Consider the following 21,202-nt stretch of genomic DNA (forward strand, 5'->3'; position numbering starts at 1 on the left):
ATGGCACTGAGGCCACATCCACTCTCACCTTCAACACCTCCAGGGACGGTGACTCCACCCCCTCCCTGCCCAGCCCATTCCAAGGCCTGACTACTCTCCCAGGAAAAATATTGCTTCCCAATATCCAACCGAAACCTCCCCTGGCACAGCTCAAGACCCAGCCCTCTTGTCCTGCTGCTGCTTCCTGGCAGAACAGCCCCACCCCCACCTGGCTCCAACCTCCTGGCAGGGACTTGCAGACAGTCAGGAGGTCTCCCCTGAGCCTCCTCTTCTCCAGCCTCAACACCCCCAGCTCCCTCAGCCTCTCCTCACACCACTTGTGCTCCACTCCCTTCCCCAGCCTCGCTGCTCTTCTCTGCACCTGCTCCAGCCCCTCCAGGGCCTTCCTCAACTCAGGGGCCCAGAGCTGGACACAGCACTCCAGGGGTGGCCTCACCAGCGCTCAGTCCAGCCCAACAATCACTTCCCTGCTCCTGCTGACACACTCTTCCTCACACAGGCTATCATCCATTGGCCCTCTTGGCCACCTGGCCACACTCTGCCTCCTCTTCAGCTGCCTGTCCATCCACACTCCCAGCTCCCTTTCTGCCTGCCTGCTCTCCAGACACTCTGGCCCCAGCCCGGGGGGCTGACGGGGCTTCTTGTGGCCAAAGGGCAGGACCCGGCCCTTGGCCTGCTTGACCCTCATCCCCCTGCAATCAGCCCATGGATCCAGCTGGGCCAGGTCCCTCTGCAGAGCCCTCCTGCCTTCCAGCACATCAACACACCCCCAGCTTGGTGTCACCTGCACATTTGCTGATGAAATGCCTGGTTCTGCAGCAGCTGCAGATGCTCAAGGGGCAGCAGGACCAAGTCAGGGGCCTGGGGGGCTTTGGGGTGCGGGAGGGTCCTGGGGGAGCTGGGGAGGGGCTTTGGGGATTGGGGGTACAAACCAGTACAGATCAGTACAGACCAGGACAGACCAGTACCTCCTCACTGCTCCCCAGATCTCTCCTGGAGCTGGGCCACGTTGTCCTGGGACACCTGAGCCCCCCCAGTGCCCTCCCAGTACAGCCCAGTGCCCCCAGTACAGCCCACTGTGTTCCTGTCCCAGGGTGCCAGGGTGCCCCCCTCTTTGGGGGGGGGTTGGAATGGATTTGAGGGGGGGGGGCTGGGGGAGATTTGAAGGGATCTGGGGGTTTGGATGGGGATTTGGGGGTGTTTAGGGGTCTTTTGGGTGTATTTGGGGGAGTTAAAACAGGTTTTGGGGGCATCTGGGCATCAAAGGGGTCTGTGGGGGGAGGGGACTAAAGGGAAAATGAAGGTTAAGGGACCTATGGGGAGGTTAAAGAGGTTTGGGGGGTAGATGAGGGGCTGCACCAAGAGCAGCTGAGTCCTGAGACCTCCCCGGTGTCCTCAAGACCCTCTTGGTGTTCCTAATTCCCCCTTGACACTCCAAGACAAGCCTGGTGTCTCCAGTGTCCCCAGGGCCTCCCCATTGCCATTATTCCCCCCTTGACACCCCCAATTCCACTGGCCCCAAGCCCCATCCCTGATGTCCCCAACCCTCCATCTCACCCCAGGAGCCCACCCTGGACCCTTTGACCCCAAAAATGCCCCCCCACATGCTCACAGAAAGGCCAAGGGCATCTGGGGACACGTTGGGGACAGTTGGGGGGCTTTGCAGGGCACTGGGTGATTACTGGAGGATACTGGGACACACTGGGGGGAACCAGAGGGCACTGGGAGGGACTAGAGGGTTACTGAGGGATCCTGGGAGGGCACTGGGAAGGACTGGGGAGTTACTGGGGGATTATCAGGACACAGGGAGAGACACTGGCATGTTACTGGGCCATACTGGAGGTTACTGGGTGCTCACTGGAACATCACTGGGCCATACTGGGGGGCAGTGGGAGGTCACTGGGACACACTGGCTGGTCACTGAGGGGGTTACTGGGCCGTAATGAGGGGCACTGGGAGCCCCTTACCCAGATGCGGTACATCTCCCCCCCAGACTTTGGGGGGCACCCCCAGGACTCCTCCCCTGGGGGCTCGGGAGATCCCCTTAACCCCACTGCTGGGCTTTAGGGGACCCCGGGCCCCAGTCCCTTTGGGGTCTCTGTGTGCTGCGTGTTGGGGGTCTCTGGGGTTCGGGGGGGGCATTGGGATCCCCTTTCCCTGGGGTCGGTCCCCCGGGCCGGCAGGGGGCGCTGTTGCGGGAGGGGTAATGGCGGGTCGCGGGTAATGCCGGCGGGTAACGCCGGCGCGCCTGCGCAGTGCAGCCAGGGCGCTGGGACAGCCCCCCGCCCCCCGCGCAGGTTCCAGGCCCCGCGCTCTGACCCTCGGGAACCCCCGAACCCCTCGGCTAAACCCTCCCGAGCCCTCCAGCCTTTCCACCCACAGCCGCGCTCCCCGCAGCCCCGAGCGGATCCCCAGAACCCCGCTCTCCGAGCGCAGCCTCACCGCTACCGCTGCCCCGCAGACAACATGGCGCTCCGCGCACGCCCCGCCTCTCGAGCCCCCGCCGCAGCCAATCAGCGCTCGGCCCGTCCCCGCCCCGTCCCTGCCGGCCCCGCCCTGTCGGGTGAGCGGGGCGGGCACGGCGGGAAAGCGGCGGGGGGAAAGAGCGGGGGGGACCCCAAAGGGAGCGCGAGGGGCGGGGGGTCACCCCCAAAGGGGGCTGGGGGGAGCCGGGCTGTGAAGGGACTGCTTTTCCAAACTGCCCTGCTTATTCCGCATGTGCACACTTCTCCCCTGCTGGGATCTGGCCCAGACAAACCTGAAAATACCTGGAAGTGCCACCTCCACCAGCACTTCCTCCACAGCTGCTTTCAAGGATTTCTCTTCAATTTGCCAAGGAAATGCTTCCAGATCATACTTCCATCTACAAGTCAGAACACCAGCCTGCACCAGGACTCCTGCTTGTTTTCCCTGCACTTGCTGACAGGAGGTGCAGAGGCAGGATGTCAGCACTTCATTACCAACAGCCTTAACGGGGCATGACTCCACTTTTTAACCTTGGAAGAAGAGCAGCTTTTCCTTTTCCTCTCCTGTTTTTTGGGTTTAGTTTTTTTTTTACCTTCTGAAGAAAAGAACACATGTGTAAATTGAAATAATCTGAACCCAACTTTTAAGAAGACTGACACCTTTGAGCAGCTTCCTCTTAACCCTCTCTCCATGTTGGAGGAGTGGCCAGATGAAGAGTTACCAGCCCATCCTGGCTTCCAGAATGGCACAGCTGGTGGTTAGAGATTCATCTCACAGTTATCTAGAATATGCCCAAACTTGTTCTGCCCTTCCTAATTCCTAACTCAGACCAATGGCTCCAAACCCAGCATCTGGGAGGCTGATTAGGTTGGCAAGAACATTTCCCTGTGTGATAACAGTGTGGGCACAAGGACTGGGAGTGTGTCATAGGAAATCTGACTTGCATACATGGGGTAGGAGATAAAAAAAAACACAGATAAGCAGAAAATGTTTGCAAGGAAGAATTGGCAGCAAGATCAGTGTCAGAAGATTAGTGCAGGTGACTATCAAATACAGGAGAAAACATGATGAAAGGAGTAACTCATGACTCTTTATCTGAGCTATGAAATGAACAGTGACTTCAGCCACTGATGAGAGATTTTTTTAAATATAGAAGTGAGTTTGCAGTTGTAGCATTTTCCACATTAAAGCCTACAGCTGGTAAATAATAAAATAAGCAATTAAAAAGCAATCAAGCTTGCTGCATGAAAACCTCTCAAACAGGCTGCTTCAAACAACAACAGTCTTCTTGCTCCCCTCCTTCCCCAAGCCCCAAAACTTCACCACATCTCAGGTCTGTACTACTCACACACATCACTTGGCAGAGGAAAGCCACACAAAACAAAAGATAAAGAATAATTACTTGTTTTGGTAGGTACTGATGGTCACGTGTGTGGAATGGGAGGTCCCAAGAGGAGTGTCAGCTTGGTGGATGGTCCCTCTTGGGAAGTACAGTAAGTCACCTGGCTGCAAGAAAATTGATATATTTAGGGCACCAGGTCAAACCTTACTGCAGTCAGAGAAAATACTCTCTGAGCAGACAGTCTGACAATATATATCCTTTAGAATCACAAAATGGAGCAGTCCTGCAATGTACACTTGAATAACATAAAGAACACTAAGCCAGAAGTTCAGAACCTTAAACTTTCCAACCTGCTGTCAATATTTGCTGAAAACGTGAAACAAGCTTTTTAACATTACAGAACACACAGACTCCCACTGAGCTGCAGGAAGAGGACAAAGAAGCAGCTGAGATGGACCTGCTGGCAACACAGTGGGCTGGCAGAGGAGCAGTGAAATGGGGATTTGGTCAGATCACATCAAAAGAAAAGGCTAGTATTCCACGAGAAAAGCCAAATATTCTATAAAAATGGTAATCTGTTACAATACTGTTGTCTGAGATTTTCAGTTAAAGCACTTAAAAAACAGGTACGACCTTCCTCCTCCTCCTCCCTATCTTTCTTCTCACCTGTGTAAATTAAAACTCCACACTGAAAAAAAACTAGATAAGGAAAGTCAAGACAAGAAAGGTGTAAAGCACATAAAATTGCCTCCAAGAAGGAAATCAAAGTTTACTTATGGCTTGGCCTGTAAACACCTATAGAGTTGGACAGCACAGTCAAAGAAAACTGCCTTCCTTACCAGAGTGGGGACTACACCAACCAAGAGTATTCTGAATTCTCTTCATTTGAAAGATGGAGAAAGGAAATATTCTAGAAAGATGTTTAGGGAGGAAATAGAGTCAAACAACAGCATCCCTCTCAGAGGCAGCCACAAAGAGACAACCAAACTTTGACACCAGCCACCCAGAGGAAATGGGTCACAGGAAGTGAACAACAGCAAACAGAAGAAAAATAAATTAAAAACTTGGATAACTTTTAAGCCCATCATTATTCCATAAAAATGAAAGGCACTGAAGTCTGGTCCAAAATATTCCAGAAATGAAAAAGGGAACTGTAATTTACTAGACTTTGCATCACCCAGTACACGATGACGATTGAATATTCCCCTCTGCCAAACAACACAGCTCATGATGTCAGCATCCCATCCAATGGGTCACACTATTCCTAAAACACCTACACCATCCAACATGTCACACTATTCCTCAAACACCTACACCCAAATGCAGCTCTGGACACTGAGAAGAGCAGAGAGAGGCTCCATAACAGGCCAAAAGGCAGAGAAACTCCTGAGGATTCCAACATGGAGCAGCACCACCAGCTGGACAAGTAACACTTCAAAAGCAGGTCAAACAGAACAGGACAAGCACCAGATTCCCTGCTGACACTCAGTAATCTTCATGAAATGTTCCTTTTATTCCAAAAATCAACCACCAACCAAACACTTGAATTTCACGTTTGGAAAAAGGAAGAGCAATTAATACAGCAAGTTTATATGGGGTTTGGTTCATGCTTCTCTTTATCAGCCAAGGATAAATATTTAAATCTCATTCACCAGAACAGTGACAATGTTCAGTGCAGCAGTAAGTCTCAGTGCACAGAAGGATTAGCCTGAGGGATTACAGGCAGCACGTAAAAGCATAAAAATGTTTTAGAACCATACACAAATCCAGTGTTTTTTCTGCACACAACTCCACAAACATGACCTAGGAGTCAGGGTGCCCAACCTGGAGAGTACTAGTCAATTTACAGAAATAACTGGGGGTTTTGGCCCATTATTTAAATACTAGAAGCAAAGGATACCTTTAAAAAAGGATACAGACAACTATCACCCAAATTTCTCGTGCTCGCAGTGTGCAAACCCTCCCCTCAGTTTCACAGCCACAATCACTGCCTTCAAGAAATGGACCACTTTTAACTTTTCTGGCAATCACAGCCCAGACCACCTAAGGCAATGAAATTCTCATACCTTTAATATGAACTCACGTGTGGGATTCCCAATCCTATCTTCTGATTCCACATCATATTCCCGAGCTAAAGGCACCCTTGGTTTATAGAGCCGCCAGTGTTTCTCCCCCTCCAGCTGAAGGATAAACACCTGCAAAAGACCATAAATCCAAATCCATAAGGAAGTAATTCCTTTCCCATTCATTTTTAGATAGCTACAATTCAGAGAAATTTAAATTTGAACTAATTTTTTTTGTCTCTATTTAGAGACAACAGACAGAGGAGTTGTGAAGTGGGATCTGTTTTATCCTAAGGCAGGCATTTGGAAATCCCTGTTTCTCTCCAGTCGCTTAAGTAAGTGCTAGAGAACTAACCCAAAAGGAACATCTGCCACACAAATAGCCAAAATTTCAGGTGAAAGAGGCTTATCCCCAACAGAGCATCAGAAACCTCTATAGGGTGCCCAATGGGGGTAGATGGCATGAGTTAGAAATGCTGGATGTGAGGCTGCTGAATAACAAGCATAAGGAAAATGAAACTCCAGGTGTATTGAATGGAAATGAAAATATTAAAAAGCAAAATATACATATAAGGATTGGATTTTTTGATTTGGTTTAAGTGGGATAGTCCAATTTTTTTCTTTATAACGCAGTGTATATTTGTATGTTTCTTTTAGAAGCTGATTTAAAATGCATTTGGACCACAGGAATTCATCATATCAGTAACTTCTTAAAAACAGCAGGACCAACAAGCACAACCAGTCTGCTGTTACAGTCCAGCTGAAGAAAGAGCAAGTACTTAGTAAAGGAAAAAGGACTTGTAAATTCTTGGGGCCTGAATGAAGTGAAAATGAAAAAAAACAGGTGCTAGAAAGCTTCTGCAGCTGTGAAAACAAACTTCTCTTTTTATCTAAGGGAAATACCAGGTCTGGAAAACCCAGTTTGCATGATATTATGATTAGATAGTACTATTAGTAAATTTTCAGCAAAAATATGTAAGAAAAACAACTACAAGGAATCACAAATAATAAAAAAAAAACATTTTCCTATAATGTTTAGTGGGGGGGAGGGTTAGAAGCACACACACAACAGCAAACACTGCCATCAGCAAAAGCCCATGCACAATTTCCCAGGCAAGGTTGTGCTGTCCTACCTCAACATCATCATAGTGAGGAGGAAGGCCCTGGGATCCCTGGGCAGTGATGTAAAGATTGGACCCCACCAGAGACCCAAAGTAGCACTCCAGCTTCTCCTGAATCTTCCACAGCTCCTCCTGTAAAAAAAAAAGATGCTGTTACTTGCTGAAGAGCTCAGCCAAGCCCAGCCCACATCCTCCCCATGGCTTGGGAAGAATGATCACATCAGGGACACAGAGGCTGGGAAGGAAGGTGCTCTGTACCAGTGTTTCTCCTGAAGGAGAGCACTGGAGATGCAAAGGGGATCTGCCATGAGAGTCATTGCTAAGCCAAAAAGTCTGGTGCCCCAACCTGGGTTTGTTCTCTTCCCTGTGCCATCTTTAGGCTGCACAACCAGACAGACAAGGCTGAACAGAGGAAAATAATCCCACAAACAGCAAAACACCATAAGACAATAAGCACATGCAGGACCTGCATTCTCTCACCAGAGAGAACATACAGAGGTTAGAGACCTTTCACCAGTTACTCCAATCATTTGGGAATATTCAAAACCAAACTTGACTCATCCACACCCCACATGTGACAGACAAGGCACCGAAGGGAAACAGCAGAACGTGCCAAGTACCAGATCCACACAAGTGCAGCTTGGCCATTAAAGCTGACAGCAGCCAGGAACACTATACCTGGGACTCAGCTTGTATTTGGGATCTTATTTGGGTCCACCTCACAATTAAATTGTGTTGACACCTTCAAGACTACCTGAATCAAAGCACCTCCAGGAATCCAAGTCCTTTACACAACTGTGCAGCACCACTGTCTCGTTCTCAAACTCAAGGACTGAGAACACTCAGCTAAAATGGGCTGGTACCTTTCCACGGTGCAATTCACTGGCAAGAACACTGGAAATATTTCACATGGTTTCACACCTTACCCTCCATTAAAGGGAAGTGGCTCAAAAGCCACAAAGTTTGCACAAGGGAACAGTGGGGCAGAAGGGATAATTTAAGCACAGATGCCTAATCATCAGTTTTGTGCATTTGTTTTTGTTTCCAAACTTTTATGTGACAGAGCAAAATTTTAAAAAGAATATATTATTACACATATTATAGCATGAATCAGATTTTGTTCTTACTGGAGAGCAGTGAAACATGATGGACAGTGCAAAAGTATAAACTGTGTTTTAATACAGCTCATGTAAAGATTTCAGCAGGTCATCAATGTCAACCACTTCCCCTGGGGACAGAGATGAAGCCATGTCTAGTGCAACTCAAGCAAAACACACCACATTATTAAGCCAGCATCAATTATATCCAGTGAAACAATCCCACCTTAAATCTCTGAGGCTGATGAAACTGTATTCTTGCCTTTTTCTGGTCAAAATCCTTCTTCAGCTGCATGTAATTCACTTTGCCTTCTTTATTTAAAACCTTCTTCTTTCCATTCACACACTGCAGATATTCACATCTCGCCCATAGTACAGGCCCTGGCTGCACAGCTCCTTCAAGTCTGACAGCTGGAACAGGGACAGGCAGTAAGCAGCCACCTGGGGATCATTGCTCTGGACGAGCAGTGGCTTTTGCTCCCAGTACTCCTTGAAAAACACCTCTTCTTTGATGGGGGAGATCAAGCTCCCGAAGAGGCTGTCTGGGTTCTCAAAACTCAGGACTGAGGGAGAACAAGCTGCTTCCAGCTTTGCTCGTTTACACTGTGCCTGTGTTTCTTTTCCCATTTCAGCATGCTTCCCTCCTTTCTTGGGCATGGTTCCTGTTCAAGAGGAGAGAGGACCAAAACAATCAACCAGCAACACAACCTCAAGAGCTCACGGGCCCAGAGCAACAACTCTTCCCCTACCCAGTGGGATATCAGAGTATCCCGGGAACAGCTCTGGTTTCAGAGCCTCACTATTTGCTCCAAAGCATTAACAGTTTACAGAAGACAGGGAACATTGTTAGGCCTTCCTGTTGATGCTCTGGAATTACTACATTTACAAGTTTAAAACTTGTAAAATTGACCAGTTTAAGAACTAAAAGGCCAAGATTCTGCTTTCAGTCCTGTCGAGCTGTCAAACTTTGTTTATGTAGAACAAAAAGAATTCTTTCATACAAGCACAGACATTTCATTTTAAAGCTGGAAGTCATTTACTTGGTTTTTCCCAGGCAGATAGTATGATTGTGTACCATCATGCAAAAATAAAGAAGTTGATCTACAAATGGTTTGGCTGCCAAATTCTCAGGAAAGTTAAGGGGAAAATCAAGTAACGGTAGGTAACTGTGCAAGTCTGGAAAGCCAACACCTGAGAAGTTTGAACGTGCTGATGCCATAATTTCTAAGTAAAAATGACAGCTCTACTCCCTACACCCATTTGATAGGAAATGCTATCAATTTGTTGAGATACTTTTATTTACACAGATCCCGTATTTTGAAACTTAAACTCCAGTTCTGGTATTTACATGCAGCACTAAGTTCTTCTGTGCAGCAGGACACCCGTGCTGGCCCACTAACTCCTGGGCAGTGTTTCATCAGCAGCTCCTGCACAGCCTGTCCCTCAACAGTAACCGAGGGTCACCTCAGCCCTGCAGGAGGGAATTCACATCACCTCCTTCCTGAGAGAATGAACATTCCCAACTGCAGCATGAGGCAAGGGAATGCGTAAAAAATTAAAGACTGAAAATCAGTCCCTGACTGACAGCAAGATCTGAAGATGCTGCTGAAGGCACCAAGATCTAAAGCTGACATCCCCAAATGACAGCAACACAAATGCAACCAAGCCTGGATTCATAGTTTTGAATTCCAGACCTAAATCCATTGTACCAACCTCTCAGCTCATTCACACTGATTTAAAGAAGTTACATTCAGATATTTACTATTCATAGAACGCAGCTTCATTTACAACACGTGCTGTTCTGTAGCATTCTGCTGGTTATTACAGCTGTTCCAAGCCCCCTGCCATGGGCAGGGATACCTTCCACAAGATCTAGTTGCTCAAAACCCCCATCCAACAGGATCCAACCAGGCCTTGAGCACTGCCAGGGATGGGGCATCCACAGCTTCTCGGGGCAACCTGAGTCAATGCCTCACCACCCTCCAGCAGAAAAAAATTCTCCCTTACATTTAGTCTAAACCTAAACCGTTCAGCTTAAACCCATTGCCCCTTGTCCTGCAGCTACAGGCCCTCATAAAAAGTCCCTCTCCATCTTTCTTGCACCACTTAAGTCCTGACAGGCTGCAAGGAGGTCTCCACAGAGACTTCTCCAGATTGAGCCATCCCAACTCTCCCAGCCTGTCTCTGCAGCTGCTCCATCCCTCTCATCATCTTCCTGGCCTTCCCTGGACTTGATCCAACAGGTCTGTGCCCTTCTCACGCTGGGAGCTCCAGAGCTGGATGCAGCGCTCCAGGTGGAGAATCACCAGAGCGCGGCAGAGGGGCAGAACCCCCTCCCTCACCCACGGCCCGCTGAATGGGATGCAGGATACGCCCGGATTTCTGGGCTGGGAGCTCAGCGCCAGCTCAGCCCCAACTTTCCATCCACCAGCACCCCCAATTCCTTCCGTGCCGGGCTGGAGGACAAACCCCAGCGCAGAACCCCACACGGGAGCAGCTGCTCCCCGCCAGGGCTGTTCCCTCCCACACCACGGCAGCTCCCTGGGAAGCGGCGGGAATACCGCCGGGCACAGCGGGAATAGCGCCGGGCACAGCGGGAATAGCGCCGGGCACAGCGGGAATACCGCCGGGTATAGCGGGAATACCGCCGGGCACAGCGGGAATACCGCCGGGCACAGCGGGAATACCGCCGGGCACAGCGGGAATACCGCCGGGCACAGCGGGAATACCGCCGGGCACAGCGGGAATACCGCCGGGCACAGCGGCTCCGAGGACACGCGGTGTCCCCGCTCCCCCCTCCCGGCTCCCGCCGCCTCCATCCAGCCCCTTCCCGTCCCGCGGCCCCGCACTCACCCGGGCAGGAGGGAGGATCGCGTGGGATCGGGGCGGGCCGGGATGGATCGGGGCGGGCAGGGGAGGCGAGGCCAGGCAGGATGTGCCGGCTGGAAGCGGGAGGCGGTCCTGCCGCGCTGGGAGTCACGGGAGGAGCCGCTTCCGGGCGGCCAGTAGGAAATCCGGCGGCATTCCAGTGTCATTCCAGTGTGTATTCCAGTAGGAACGCAGCAGCACTGAGGTTAATCAATCTGCTTCATACAACGGTGCCTGGGCTTCAGCTGCGTTATTTATTTTTTTTTCCTGGACCAAAAATCTTCTTCTAGAGTCTCCCTGAGTCTCCCTCAAAGAAAACTTTGGAATCCTCACCGAGCACGTGAAAACTTCCAGAAATATTTTTAGATGCCTGTTAATGGTTTGGTTTACGTTGGCTAATGATGTCAGAAACAAAAGAAAATGTTAGGTAGGCTTTGCTGAAGCTTTGTTCTTGTGTACTGGCTTGAAGGATACGAAGCAGAACTAGCAGAAATAAAAAAGGTGGATTTTGGAAACCTCAGCAGCCTTACAGTGCACGGCTGATGTTGGTACAAAGTTACACTGCCATAAGTGTAACTAGAAGGACCTTTCAATGGCAGGTAAGAGAGGGGACTGTGTCCTGTCAACAACTTAAGGAGGGAGAATAACAGAGCCTTGCACGTCTCCAACACCAGTTCAAATCCTTCCCTTTACGGAAAGTGGTTTTCAGTCTTGTTCCTCCTCACAGTGTGGTTGTTACACAGTCATAACTTCTGCTTCCCTGGCACTAGCTGGATCATTTGGAACAAATGTCGTGATTCCAGTGGGTTCTGCATTCATAGATGCATCCAGCAAATTCCTGTGTGCTGAGCAGAGAAAGTGGCAAAGTATAATATATAGAAAAGGGGGATGGAGGAGAGAAAAAGGCAAACGCTGCTCATACTGTTCAGTCCTTGTTCCTTTACCACCTGGACCGCTCTGTCGCCAGCTGACCAAAATATCCTGGTCACTTGAACATGAAATAAGGATTAATCAGCATGTGGCTGGGTTACCAGCAGAGAGATTTTGCCAGGGGTGAACCTACAGCTGTCCTAATTGTAGAAATGTGTACAAATTAGATAAAAAAATTTCAGTTTCTCTAGAAAGCTTTTTTTTCATAGGCCTGTGAGCTTCAAAGAAAAAGAAGACAATCTCCACTTTTTAATTCTGAGTTCATCACTACATCCCTCAACATCCAGGACATTTTGCAAAATTTATTAAACTTCAAATATTTTAATGTAAATGCTCACCAATAGTTGGGATATTCAAAGTGAAAATTAGGTCACTGTCATGAAATTCTCTTTATTTCTTTCATGAGAATTAGTAAGCTTTGAAGAAGGAAGTAATTCTCTAGACTTAAAAGGTTGCATCACCTAAATTAACACTCACAGGATGGGCGTACCAGCAGATGCTAAAAATAGAGAGGCCACATCCTGCACCTCAGCCGGTCACAGACACCCTTAAAAGATGTTATTTCTGTTCCAAAAATCCACAAAGTACCTCAGCCTAACTGCCTGAACACCATCAGGGTGAATACTCAAACAAATACACATTTACATAATGGCTGTGGTGTTTTTAATTTGCTGTGGGACATAAACCCCACACATCTGACCGGTGGTGCTGGACAAGATCGTCCAGTGACGAAGGCAAGTGCTTCCAACTCCAGGGCTGTCTCTTGAGCCGCCTCTAGAGTAGAATATCAGGGAATATCTCCGCATCTCTGTTCCGTCCTGCGATAGCCTCCATCCCTTCCCCAAGCTCTGGCAGTCCTGGTGGACTGCAGGCAGATTAGCCTCTGCCTAAGGGACAAAATCCAGCCTATACGGCAAGGACTTCAAGTATTTCAGTTCTGAGCCAGTAGGGCACTGCAGTACTGTTGTGTAAACACTAAATAAGGAGAAAGGGAAGGAAGAAAATAGAAACTTTTTTTTTTTGGTTGCAAATAGGATTTTTTCACGTGGGTTTAGGGTGGATATTTGGGAAAGGTTCTTCCCTCCGAGGGTGGTTGGGCACTGGACCAGGCTCCCCAGGGCAGTGGTCACAGCACCAAGGCTGGCAGAGTTCAGGCACACGGTGTGACTCTTGGGGTCGGTGCTGTGCCGGGCAAAGGCTTGGACTCGACGCTCCTCGTGGGTCCCTTCCACCTCAGCACGTTCTGTGATGGTGCGATGAGTTCCCTCTCTTTCAACACTTTTGTTCTTTTCAGGGCTCCTCGCTGCCCGGGGCCCGAAGCCCGCCTTCCGCGCGCCTGCTTCCCTGCCCGTTGTGGCGGCCGCAGCCAGGCGCTGAGTGCCCGCTCCCGGGCGGGCACGGCCGCTCGCTCCAGGAGTGGGGGGGCAGCGCCGGCGCCCCGAGGATTCCCGGGATTCCCTCGCCGGTTTCCAGGCAACGCTCCCCGCGCGCTCCTCGCTCCAAGGCCGAACGTGCGCAGCCAATGGGAGGCGGCGGAGTGGGCGGGGCGAGGCGGGGATTGGGCGGGGCGGGGGCGGGGCCGAGAGGGGCGGTTGGTGGGGTTTGGGTGGGAGCGGGCGGGGCCGGGAGCGGGAACGCTGCTGCTGAGCGACCCCCGGGCAGCGACCCCCGGGCAGCGGCCCCCGGGCAGCGGCCCCCGGGCAGCGGCCCCAAGACCCCCGGCGAGTGGTCCCCGGTGCGCGGCCCCGGGGGAGGGACCCCCTGTGCGCGGCCCCCCGGTGAGCGACCCCCAGTAAGTGACACCCAGTGAGCGACTCGCGGGGAAGAAGCCCCGGTAAGTGACCCCTGCGGGGGGACCCCCGGTGAATGACCCGCGGTGAACAACCCCTGGCAAGTGACCCCCGGGGAGGGAGCCCCGGTAAGTCACCCCCGAGGAGGGACCCCCGGTGAGTGACCCCCGGGGACAGTCCCCCGGTGCGCGGCCCCCGGGGGTGTCTGTCCGGGGCTGGGCGCGTTCCTTCCCCGTGCAGAGCCGAGCGGGGCCGTGGCGGGAGCGGGGCCGGAGCGGAGCCGGCCGGGGGGGCAGAGGGGAGCCCTGAGCCGCCTTCTGCCGAGGGGGCTGCTGGAAAGGAGCCTGCGCTGGGAGGAGCGGGGGACGTGGCCCGAGGCTGAGGAGCTTCAGGTCAGCTCCTGGAGAAAGGTTTCTCCCTGTGTTTTTCGGGGGGGGCTCGGGCACTGCAATGGGTTGCCCAGGTGGAGCCAGCACCCGGCAGGTATTTCAGAGGCGCCTGCATCTGGCCATGGCTGACACGCTTTAATGGTTTGGGGGTTGCTGGGGCAGTGCTGGGCTGACAGTTGGACTTGATGGAATCATGGAACGTGCTGAGTTGGGAGGGTCCCACCGGCACCGTGGAGTCCAGCTCCTGAATTTTAGGCACCACTAAAGGAACTGAATCTGGATCGAGCTGTTTGGCTCCAAAAACTCTACTGCCCCTAGTCTACACTGCCAAGTAAAACAAAACAGACCGTGCAAACTAGAGGCCTGTGTTCCCCCCAAAGGGAAGGCAGGCAGTTACAGACCAGGACAATAAATCAAAGCTCAGAGCTTACATTCATGGTCCCCACAGTTGTATGACACATCAAACCAGTCCTCTGTTCATTACCCGTGTAGAACTCTCATCAGGAACCCCAAACTTTCTTGTGTGTATTTGTATAGATATGTATAGATATGTATAGGTAGATAGATATACATACATAGATATGTATAGGTATATATTTGTGTGTATCTCTGTGTGATTCTGTATCTTTGGATGTGATATTGGCATGCTATTGTTGTGTGGCAACAAGTGGACTTAAAAGGTTGCAACACTTTAGGAGATCACCTTTCTGCTTATGGGTCCTATTTTTTAAAGAAGGTAACAAGAAAAGAACTCTTTAGCCAAATATAAGTTAAGACATTAATCAGAGCAAATGTATTGATTTTTATTTCCAATTGTACAGCAAGTCATTCAACTATTTGCATACTCCAAAGCTGGGTTGGAAACTTCTCCCTCAGAAATAAGAAAAACTGTTTTCCGAGGCTGTTACTGACAGCCATGGCAGAGTTTCCAATAACAACTCCCCATCCTTGAAATGCAAAGCCTGAAAAATGAAACAAGCGTTAACCTGGAATTCTTGTTGCCAGCACTGATCTGGACAGAAGTTATTAGAGAGTGTAGCAAAGCTAGCACCACAAATAACCTTGGGCTCTCTAGCACCGCTCTGCATTCATTGGTCACGGCACCAAAGTTTTGCTTTTCAACCCATCTGCTAAGGAAACCTTGCCAGAACTGTGAGCTTATAACACTACTTTTCTTAAGAAGTTAGGAGGCCTTAATCCAGTGTACACAGATGAGACCCTGAAGTAGGAGAGAGTCCAGTTGCTGATGATCAGTGCAGATGAGGAATCAGCTCTGCTGAGTAGGTTTCAAGCTTTGTGATTTTTACAAGTGGACTATTTCAAATCTTTTCAGTCTTTTCTGTTTTATCAACTTTCCACTTTCAGAATACTGGAGTTTATCCCTCAAATTCAGCCTGTAGTTTCAAAAGATAAAAATCCTTACAGGAAACCTTTCAGCCTCAGTAGCCAATTGCAACATGCCCAGGGAAGTTCAGCAACAGCACCATTCATTAAATGAACTGTTCTGGCCCAGCCATCCCAGAGAGATTGAGCTCCAGTGCTAAACCCCATAGAGTGCCAAGTGCCATAAGAGCTGATTTTTGGCTTCGCTGAGATTCTCTCTGGTTTCATTTGGTGTAGCTGGCACAACTGGAGCAAAGGGTCTGGGCAAAAGTACATCCTTAGAAGGGTCCAGTACAAATCATGTGACAAGATTAGCGATTTCTCTAATTGAGGAAGTATATTAGATACAGGAATGTATTTTTCTACCTCCTCTTTCCGCACTGCTGCTGTATTCCTTCATCATGCCCTGTGAGCAGTCCCAGTGTTCTGTGATTGACGCCATAAGGGACTTGCTAACAGGGAACAAACACCTCCGAGACAAAAGGTGCCACCACAGAAAGTTCTTGCTGCCCAAGAAGTGCCCAGGCTGCCCCAACAACTGCACCTGAAGCCAAAGGATCCAGACTTTCTTTCCTTGGGGAAAGGGCTGCTGATTCCCTTTTTTCAGCCCTGCGCTGCAATGGACGGTCCCACCTTTTGAAAAATTGAATCCAGCTGAAGATTCCTGCCAGACAAAAGGTGCAACCACAGAAAAATCTAACTGCCTAAGAAGTGCCTAGGCTGCGCCAACATCTGCACCTCAAAGCCAAAGCTTCCAGACTTATTTTCCTAATGGAAAGAGCTCCTGTTGCCTTTTTTCAGCCCTACACTACAACAGCCTGTCCCACCTCCTGAAAAATTGAATCCAACTGAAGATTCCTGCCAGACAAATGTCTTACCACAGAAAACTCTTCCTGCCCAAGAAGTGCCAAGGCTACCCCAACAACTGCAAATCAAAGCCAAAGCTTCCAGCCTTTTATTCCTTAGGAAAAGAGCTGCTGTTCCTTTTTTTCTCCCCTGCGCTGCAATGGCCGGTCCCACCTTCTGGAAAATTGAATCCAACTGAAGATTCCTGCCAGACAAAAGGTGCCACCACAGGAACCTCTTGCTGCCCAAGAAGTGCTCAGGGTGCCCCAACAACTGCACCTCAAAGGCAAAGCTTCCAGAGTTTTTTTCCTGATTGAAGGAGCTGCTGTTCCCTTTTTTCAGCCCTGCGCTGCAATGGCCGGTCACACCTCCTGGAAAAATTTACTCCAAATGAAGATTCCTGCCAGACAAAAGGTGCCACCACAGAAAACACTTCCTGCCCAAGAAGTGCCCAGGCTGCCCCAACATCTACACATCAAAGCCAAAGCTTCCAGACTTTTTTCCTGGTGGAAAGAGCTGCTGTTCCCTTTTTTCAGGCCTGCTCTGCAATGGCCGGTCCCACCTCCTGGAAAATTCAATCCACCTGAAGATTGCTACCAAACAAAAGGTGCTACTACAGAAAGCTCTTTGCTGCCCAAGAACTGCCCAGGGTGCTCCAACAACTACACCTGAAGCCAAAGCTTCCAGACTTTTTTTCCTGGTGGAAAGAGCTGCTGTTCCCTTTTTTCAGCCCTGCGCTGCAATGGCCGGTCCCACCTCCTGAAAAATTGAATCCAACTGAAGATTCCTGCCAGACAAAAGGTGCCACCACAGAAAGGTCTTTGCTGCCCAAGAACTGCCAGGGCTGCCCCACCAACTGCACGTCAAAGCCAAAGCTTCCAGACTCTTTTTCCTGGTGGAAAGAGCTGCTGTTCCTTTTTTTCTGCCCTGCGCTGCAATGGCCGCACCAACTTCCTGAAAAATTGAATCCAACTGAAGATTCCTGCCTAATAAAAGGTGCCACCACAGCAAGTTCTTGCTGCCCAAGAAGTGCCCAGGCTGCCCCACCAAATGAACTCAAAGTCAAACCTTCCAGACTATTTTTCCTGAGGGAAAGGGCTGCTAATTCCCTTTTTTTTGGCCCACTCCTGAATACGTCAAAGGAACACCCAAAATAGACTCCAGATAAAGATTCCTGACCGACAAAAGGTGCCACCACAGGAAGCTCATTGCTGCCCAAGAAGTGCCCAGGCTGCCCCATCAACTGCACCTGAATCCAGAGGATCCAGACTTTTTTTCCTGGTGGAAAGAGCTGCTGTTCCCTTTTTTCTGCCCTGCGCTGTAATGGCCGGTCCCAACTCCTGAAAACTTCAGTCCAAATGAAGATTCCTTCCAAACAAAACGTGCCACCACAGAAAGCTCTTCCTCCCAAGAAGTGCCCAGGCTGCCCCAACAACTGAACCTCAAAGTCAAACCTTCCAGACTATTTTTCCTGAGGGAAAGGGCTGCTAATTCCTTTTTTTTTAGCTCACTCATGAATAGGTCAAAGTAACACCCAAAATAGACTCCAGATAAAGATTCCTGACCGACAAATGTCTTACCACAGAAAGCTCTTTGCTGCCCAAGAAGTGCCCAGGCTGCCCCAACAACTGCACCGCAAAGCCAAAGCTTCCAGACTTTTTTTCCTGGTGGAAAGAGCTGCTGTTCCTTTTTTTTCTGCCCTGCACTGCAATGGCCGCACCAACCTCCTGAAAAATTGAACCCAACTGAAGATTCCTGCCAGACAAAAGGTGCCACCACAGAAAGTTCTTCCTGCCCAAGAAGTGCCTAGGCTGCCCCACCAACTACACCTGAAGCCAAAGCTTCCAGACTTTTTTTCCTGATGGAAGGAGCTGCTGTTCCCTTTTTGCAGGCCTGCGCTGTAATGGCCGGTCCCACCTCCTGAAAAATTGAATCCAACTGAAGATTCCTGCCAGACAAAAGGTGCCACCACAGAAAGTTCTTGCTGCCCAAGAAGTGCCTAGGCTGCCCCACCAACTACACCTGAAGCCAAAGCTTCCATCCATTTTTTCCTGGTGGAAGGAGATGCTGTTCCCTTTTCTGTGCCCTGCGCTGCAATGACCGGTCCCACCTCCTGAAAAATTCAATCCAAATAAAGATTCCTGCCAGACAAAAGGTGCCACCACAGAAACTCTTCCTGCCCAAGAAGTGCCTAGGCTGCCCCACCAACTACACCTGAAGCCAAAGCTTCCAGACATTTTTTCCTGATGGAAAGAGCTGGTATTCCCTTTTTTCAGGCTAGCACTGCAATGGCCGGTCCCACCTCCTTAAAACTTCAATCCAAATGAAGATTCCTGCCTAATAAAAGGTGCCACCACAGAAAGCTCTTCCTGCCCAAGAAGTGCCCAGGCTGCCCCAACAACTGCACCTGAAGCCAAAGCTTCCAGACTTTTTTTCCTGGTGGAAGGAGCTGCTGTTCCCTTTTCTCAGCCCTGTGATTCAATCGCCGGTCCCACCTCCTCAAAAATTGAATCCTACTGAAGATTCGTGCCAGACAAAAGTTGCCACCACAGAAAGTTCTTGCTGCCCAAGAATTGCCCAGGCTGCCCCATCAACTGCACCTGAATCCAGAGGATCCAGACTTTTTTTCCTGGTGGAAAGTGCTGCTGTTCCCTTTTTGCAGGCCTGCGCTGCAATGACCGATCTCACTGAAACAGGAGGCCAGGCCCAAAAGAGTTAAGTAAGAAATTTGGGCCTGCTAACAAGGTACCAACATCCAAGATGATCTGTGTTCGTTCTGTTCTGCTTACTGGACCAAAGCTTCAGAGAATAGTACAAGAACATGTAATAGGACTAGAAGCAATAAATTAGAAATATAACAGGATCAGGTAGACATTTGAATAGGAGAAATAGGCCGGGAGCCAGGGCTTTTCCCAAGCTTCAGTGAGCAGGTCAAGAACAATGGAAGAGAAGAAAGGTCAGGCTGAAGAAGATGAGTTTAAGCCCCCAGACCAACCAAAATTGAGGGCCAAGACAAGCACCGCCCCAAACCCCGCCTGAGCTCCAGCTATACTCCACCTATTATTACTATGCATAGATAGATGTTGTAATCACTTGAATATGCATTTAATCACATCTGAAGATTGTATAAAAATGCTGATTTTGTGTGAAGCCTTTGAGCAAGTTTGTCCAGAACGAGCTGGCTTACTCCCAACATTGAATAAACAAATACCTTGCTGCTTAAAGATAAAAAAAGTCTCTGAGCAGTTTCTCGGGCCGATTTTTCGGATTCACTTGGCGACCTGCAGCAGCACACCTTCTCCACCCGGCTGCGGAATCCCCCGGAGGACGGGACCCCCTTGGGCACCCTCGGGTAAGTCTTTTTACCCGAAGGGGCTCCCTTCTTCGGTGGCTTCTTGCGGGGGCTGGACAAGAACACTGCCTGTTGATAAAAGGTATTTGTATCTGGTTTCTGGTTTTGTTTGTTCTGGTTCTGGATACCCGTGAGTCAAGGCGGGACGCCGTCTCGCAGGGGACACAGGAGAGGACGCTCTCCCGGGGGAATATCCCCTCTGGTCTGGTCTGGTCTGGTTTTGTCTGTATTTGGCCCAATATTGTTATTGTGTACCTGATATATCTTGCTTACCTTGAAACATCCAGGAGCACATAGTTAAAGGTATTATCATGCTAAGAGTTGCCATATGAGAGGTAGTGCTGAAGAGTTAACTATAAGCACATCACTTTGGATAAGACCTAGAATTAAGATTTGTCAGTTTTGCAACTGTTAGTTATATGTATGAGCCTTGTGTAACAGATGTAAGGTTTGCCTCCCCGACAGACAAGGTTGGGTAGAACCAGTGTGCATATATCAGAAAAGAGGGACACTGGAAGCAAGAATGCCCTGAATTAACAGGTGGAAATACAGGCACAGGAGAGGCTGTTGTTGCTTACAGAGTACTGAGTGAAGGGGGGGCCGGCAGGCCAGTGCTAGGGGACCTGCTGGTAAAAATTAAGCTAGGGGAAGAAAAAGAAGAATTAGATTTTCTAATTGATACTGGAGCTACATTTTCTGTTTTGAATTAATACCTAAAAGTGATAAATATGTTTAAATCGTGGGTGCCACTGGCCAATCAGAAAAGCTTTCTTTTGAAATCCCTAAAGTTCAAAATTGGAAAACAAATGGGAGTGCATCAGTTTTGGTATTTACCAAATTTATCCAAACTGGTATTGGGCAGAGACCTACTAGAAAATCTGGGAGCTGTAATAGAATTCAAACAAGGTTAAATTGAACTTAAGGTAAAGGAAGAACAATTAATAGCAGCTCTGAGTTTAGCAATGAGCTATGTGGAGCCAAGCCAGGGTAATTCAAATGTCAATCAAATTTTAGATCAGGTATACCCAGGAGTTTGGGCTACTGAAACACCAGGAAAGTCAAAAAGAGCAGCTCCCATTGAAATAGAATTAGAGACAGGAGCAAACCCAGTAGTTAGGAAGCAATATGCACTGAAGCTGGAAGACAGAAGAGGAATTGAGCCAATAATAGACAACTTTTTGAAATTAAGGTTTTGTAGAGTGTGAATCAGATTGCAACACCCCAATTTTACCAGTCAAAAAGACAAATGGAACACATAGGTTGGCTCAGGATTTAAGAGCAGTAAATAAAATAGCTAAAACATACATGCAGCTGTTGCAAACTTGTATACCTTATTAACAATATTAAAAGAAAGTGTAATTTGGTTCACAGTATTAGACTTAAGAGATGCCTTTTTTGCCTTCCCTTAACACAGGAAAGTCAAAGGATATTTGCCTTCAAGTGGGAAAATCCCACCACAGGAAGGAAAACTCATCTCATTTGGACAGTGTTACCTTAAGGGTTAGAAAATATTCCCACAATTTTGGGAATTAATTAGCTAAAGAATTGGAACAAT

At 49.2% G+C, this 21,202-nt stretch overlaps 1 protein-coding gene across 1 annotated transcript in view; it reads right to left on the reverse strand.

Annotated features, from left to right (window-relative positions):
* The window catches only part of LOC135404965 (uncharacterized), an 801,303-nt gene that overhangs the window by 128,721 nt on the left and 651,380 nt on the right, over nucleotides 1–21,202 (reverse strand). The window contains 1 exon segment of the mRNA XM_064639689.1: nucleotides 1,968–2,023. Coding sequence (XP_064495759.1) covers nucleotides 1,968–2,023 — 56 coding nt within the window.

The sequence above is a fragment of the Pseudopipra pipra genome, chromosome W (genome assembly GCF_036250125.1).
Source record: "Pseudopipra pipra isolate bDixPip1 chromosome W, bDixPip1.hap1, whole genome shotgun sequence".
Classification (NCBI taxonomy): domain Eukaryota; kingdom Metazoa; phylum Chordata; class Aves; order Passeriformes; family Pipridae; genus Pseudopipra; species Pseudopipra pipra.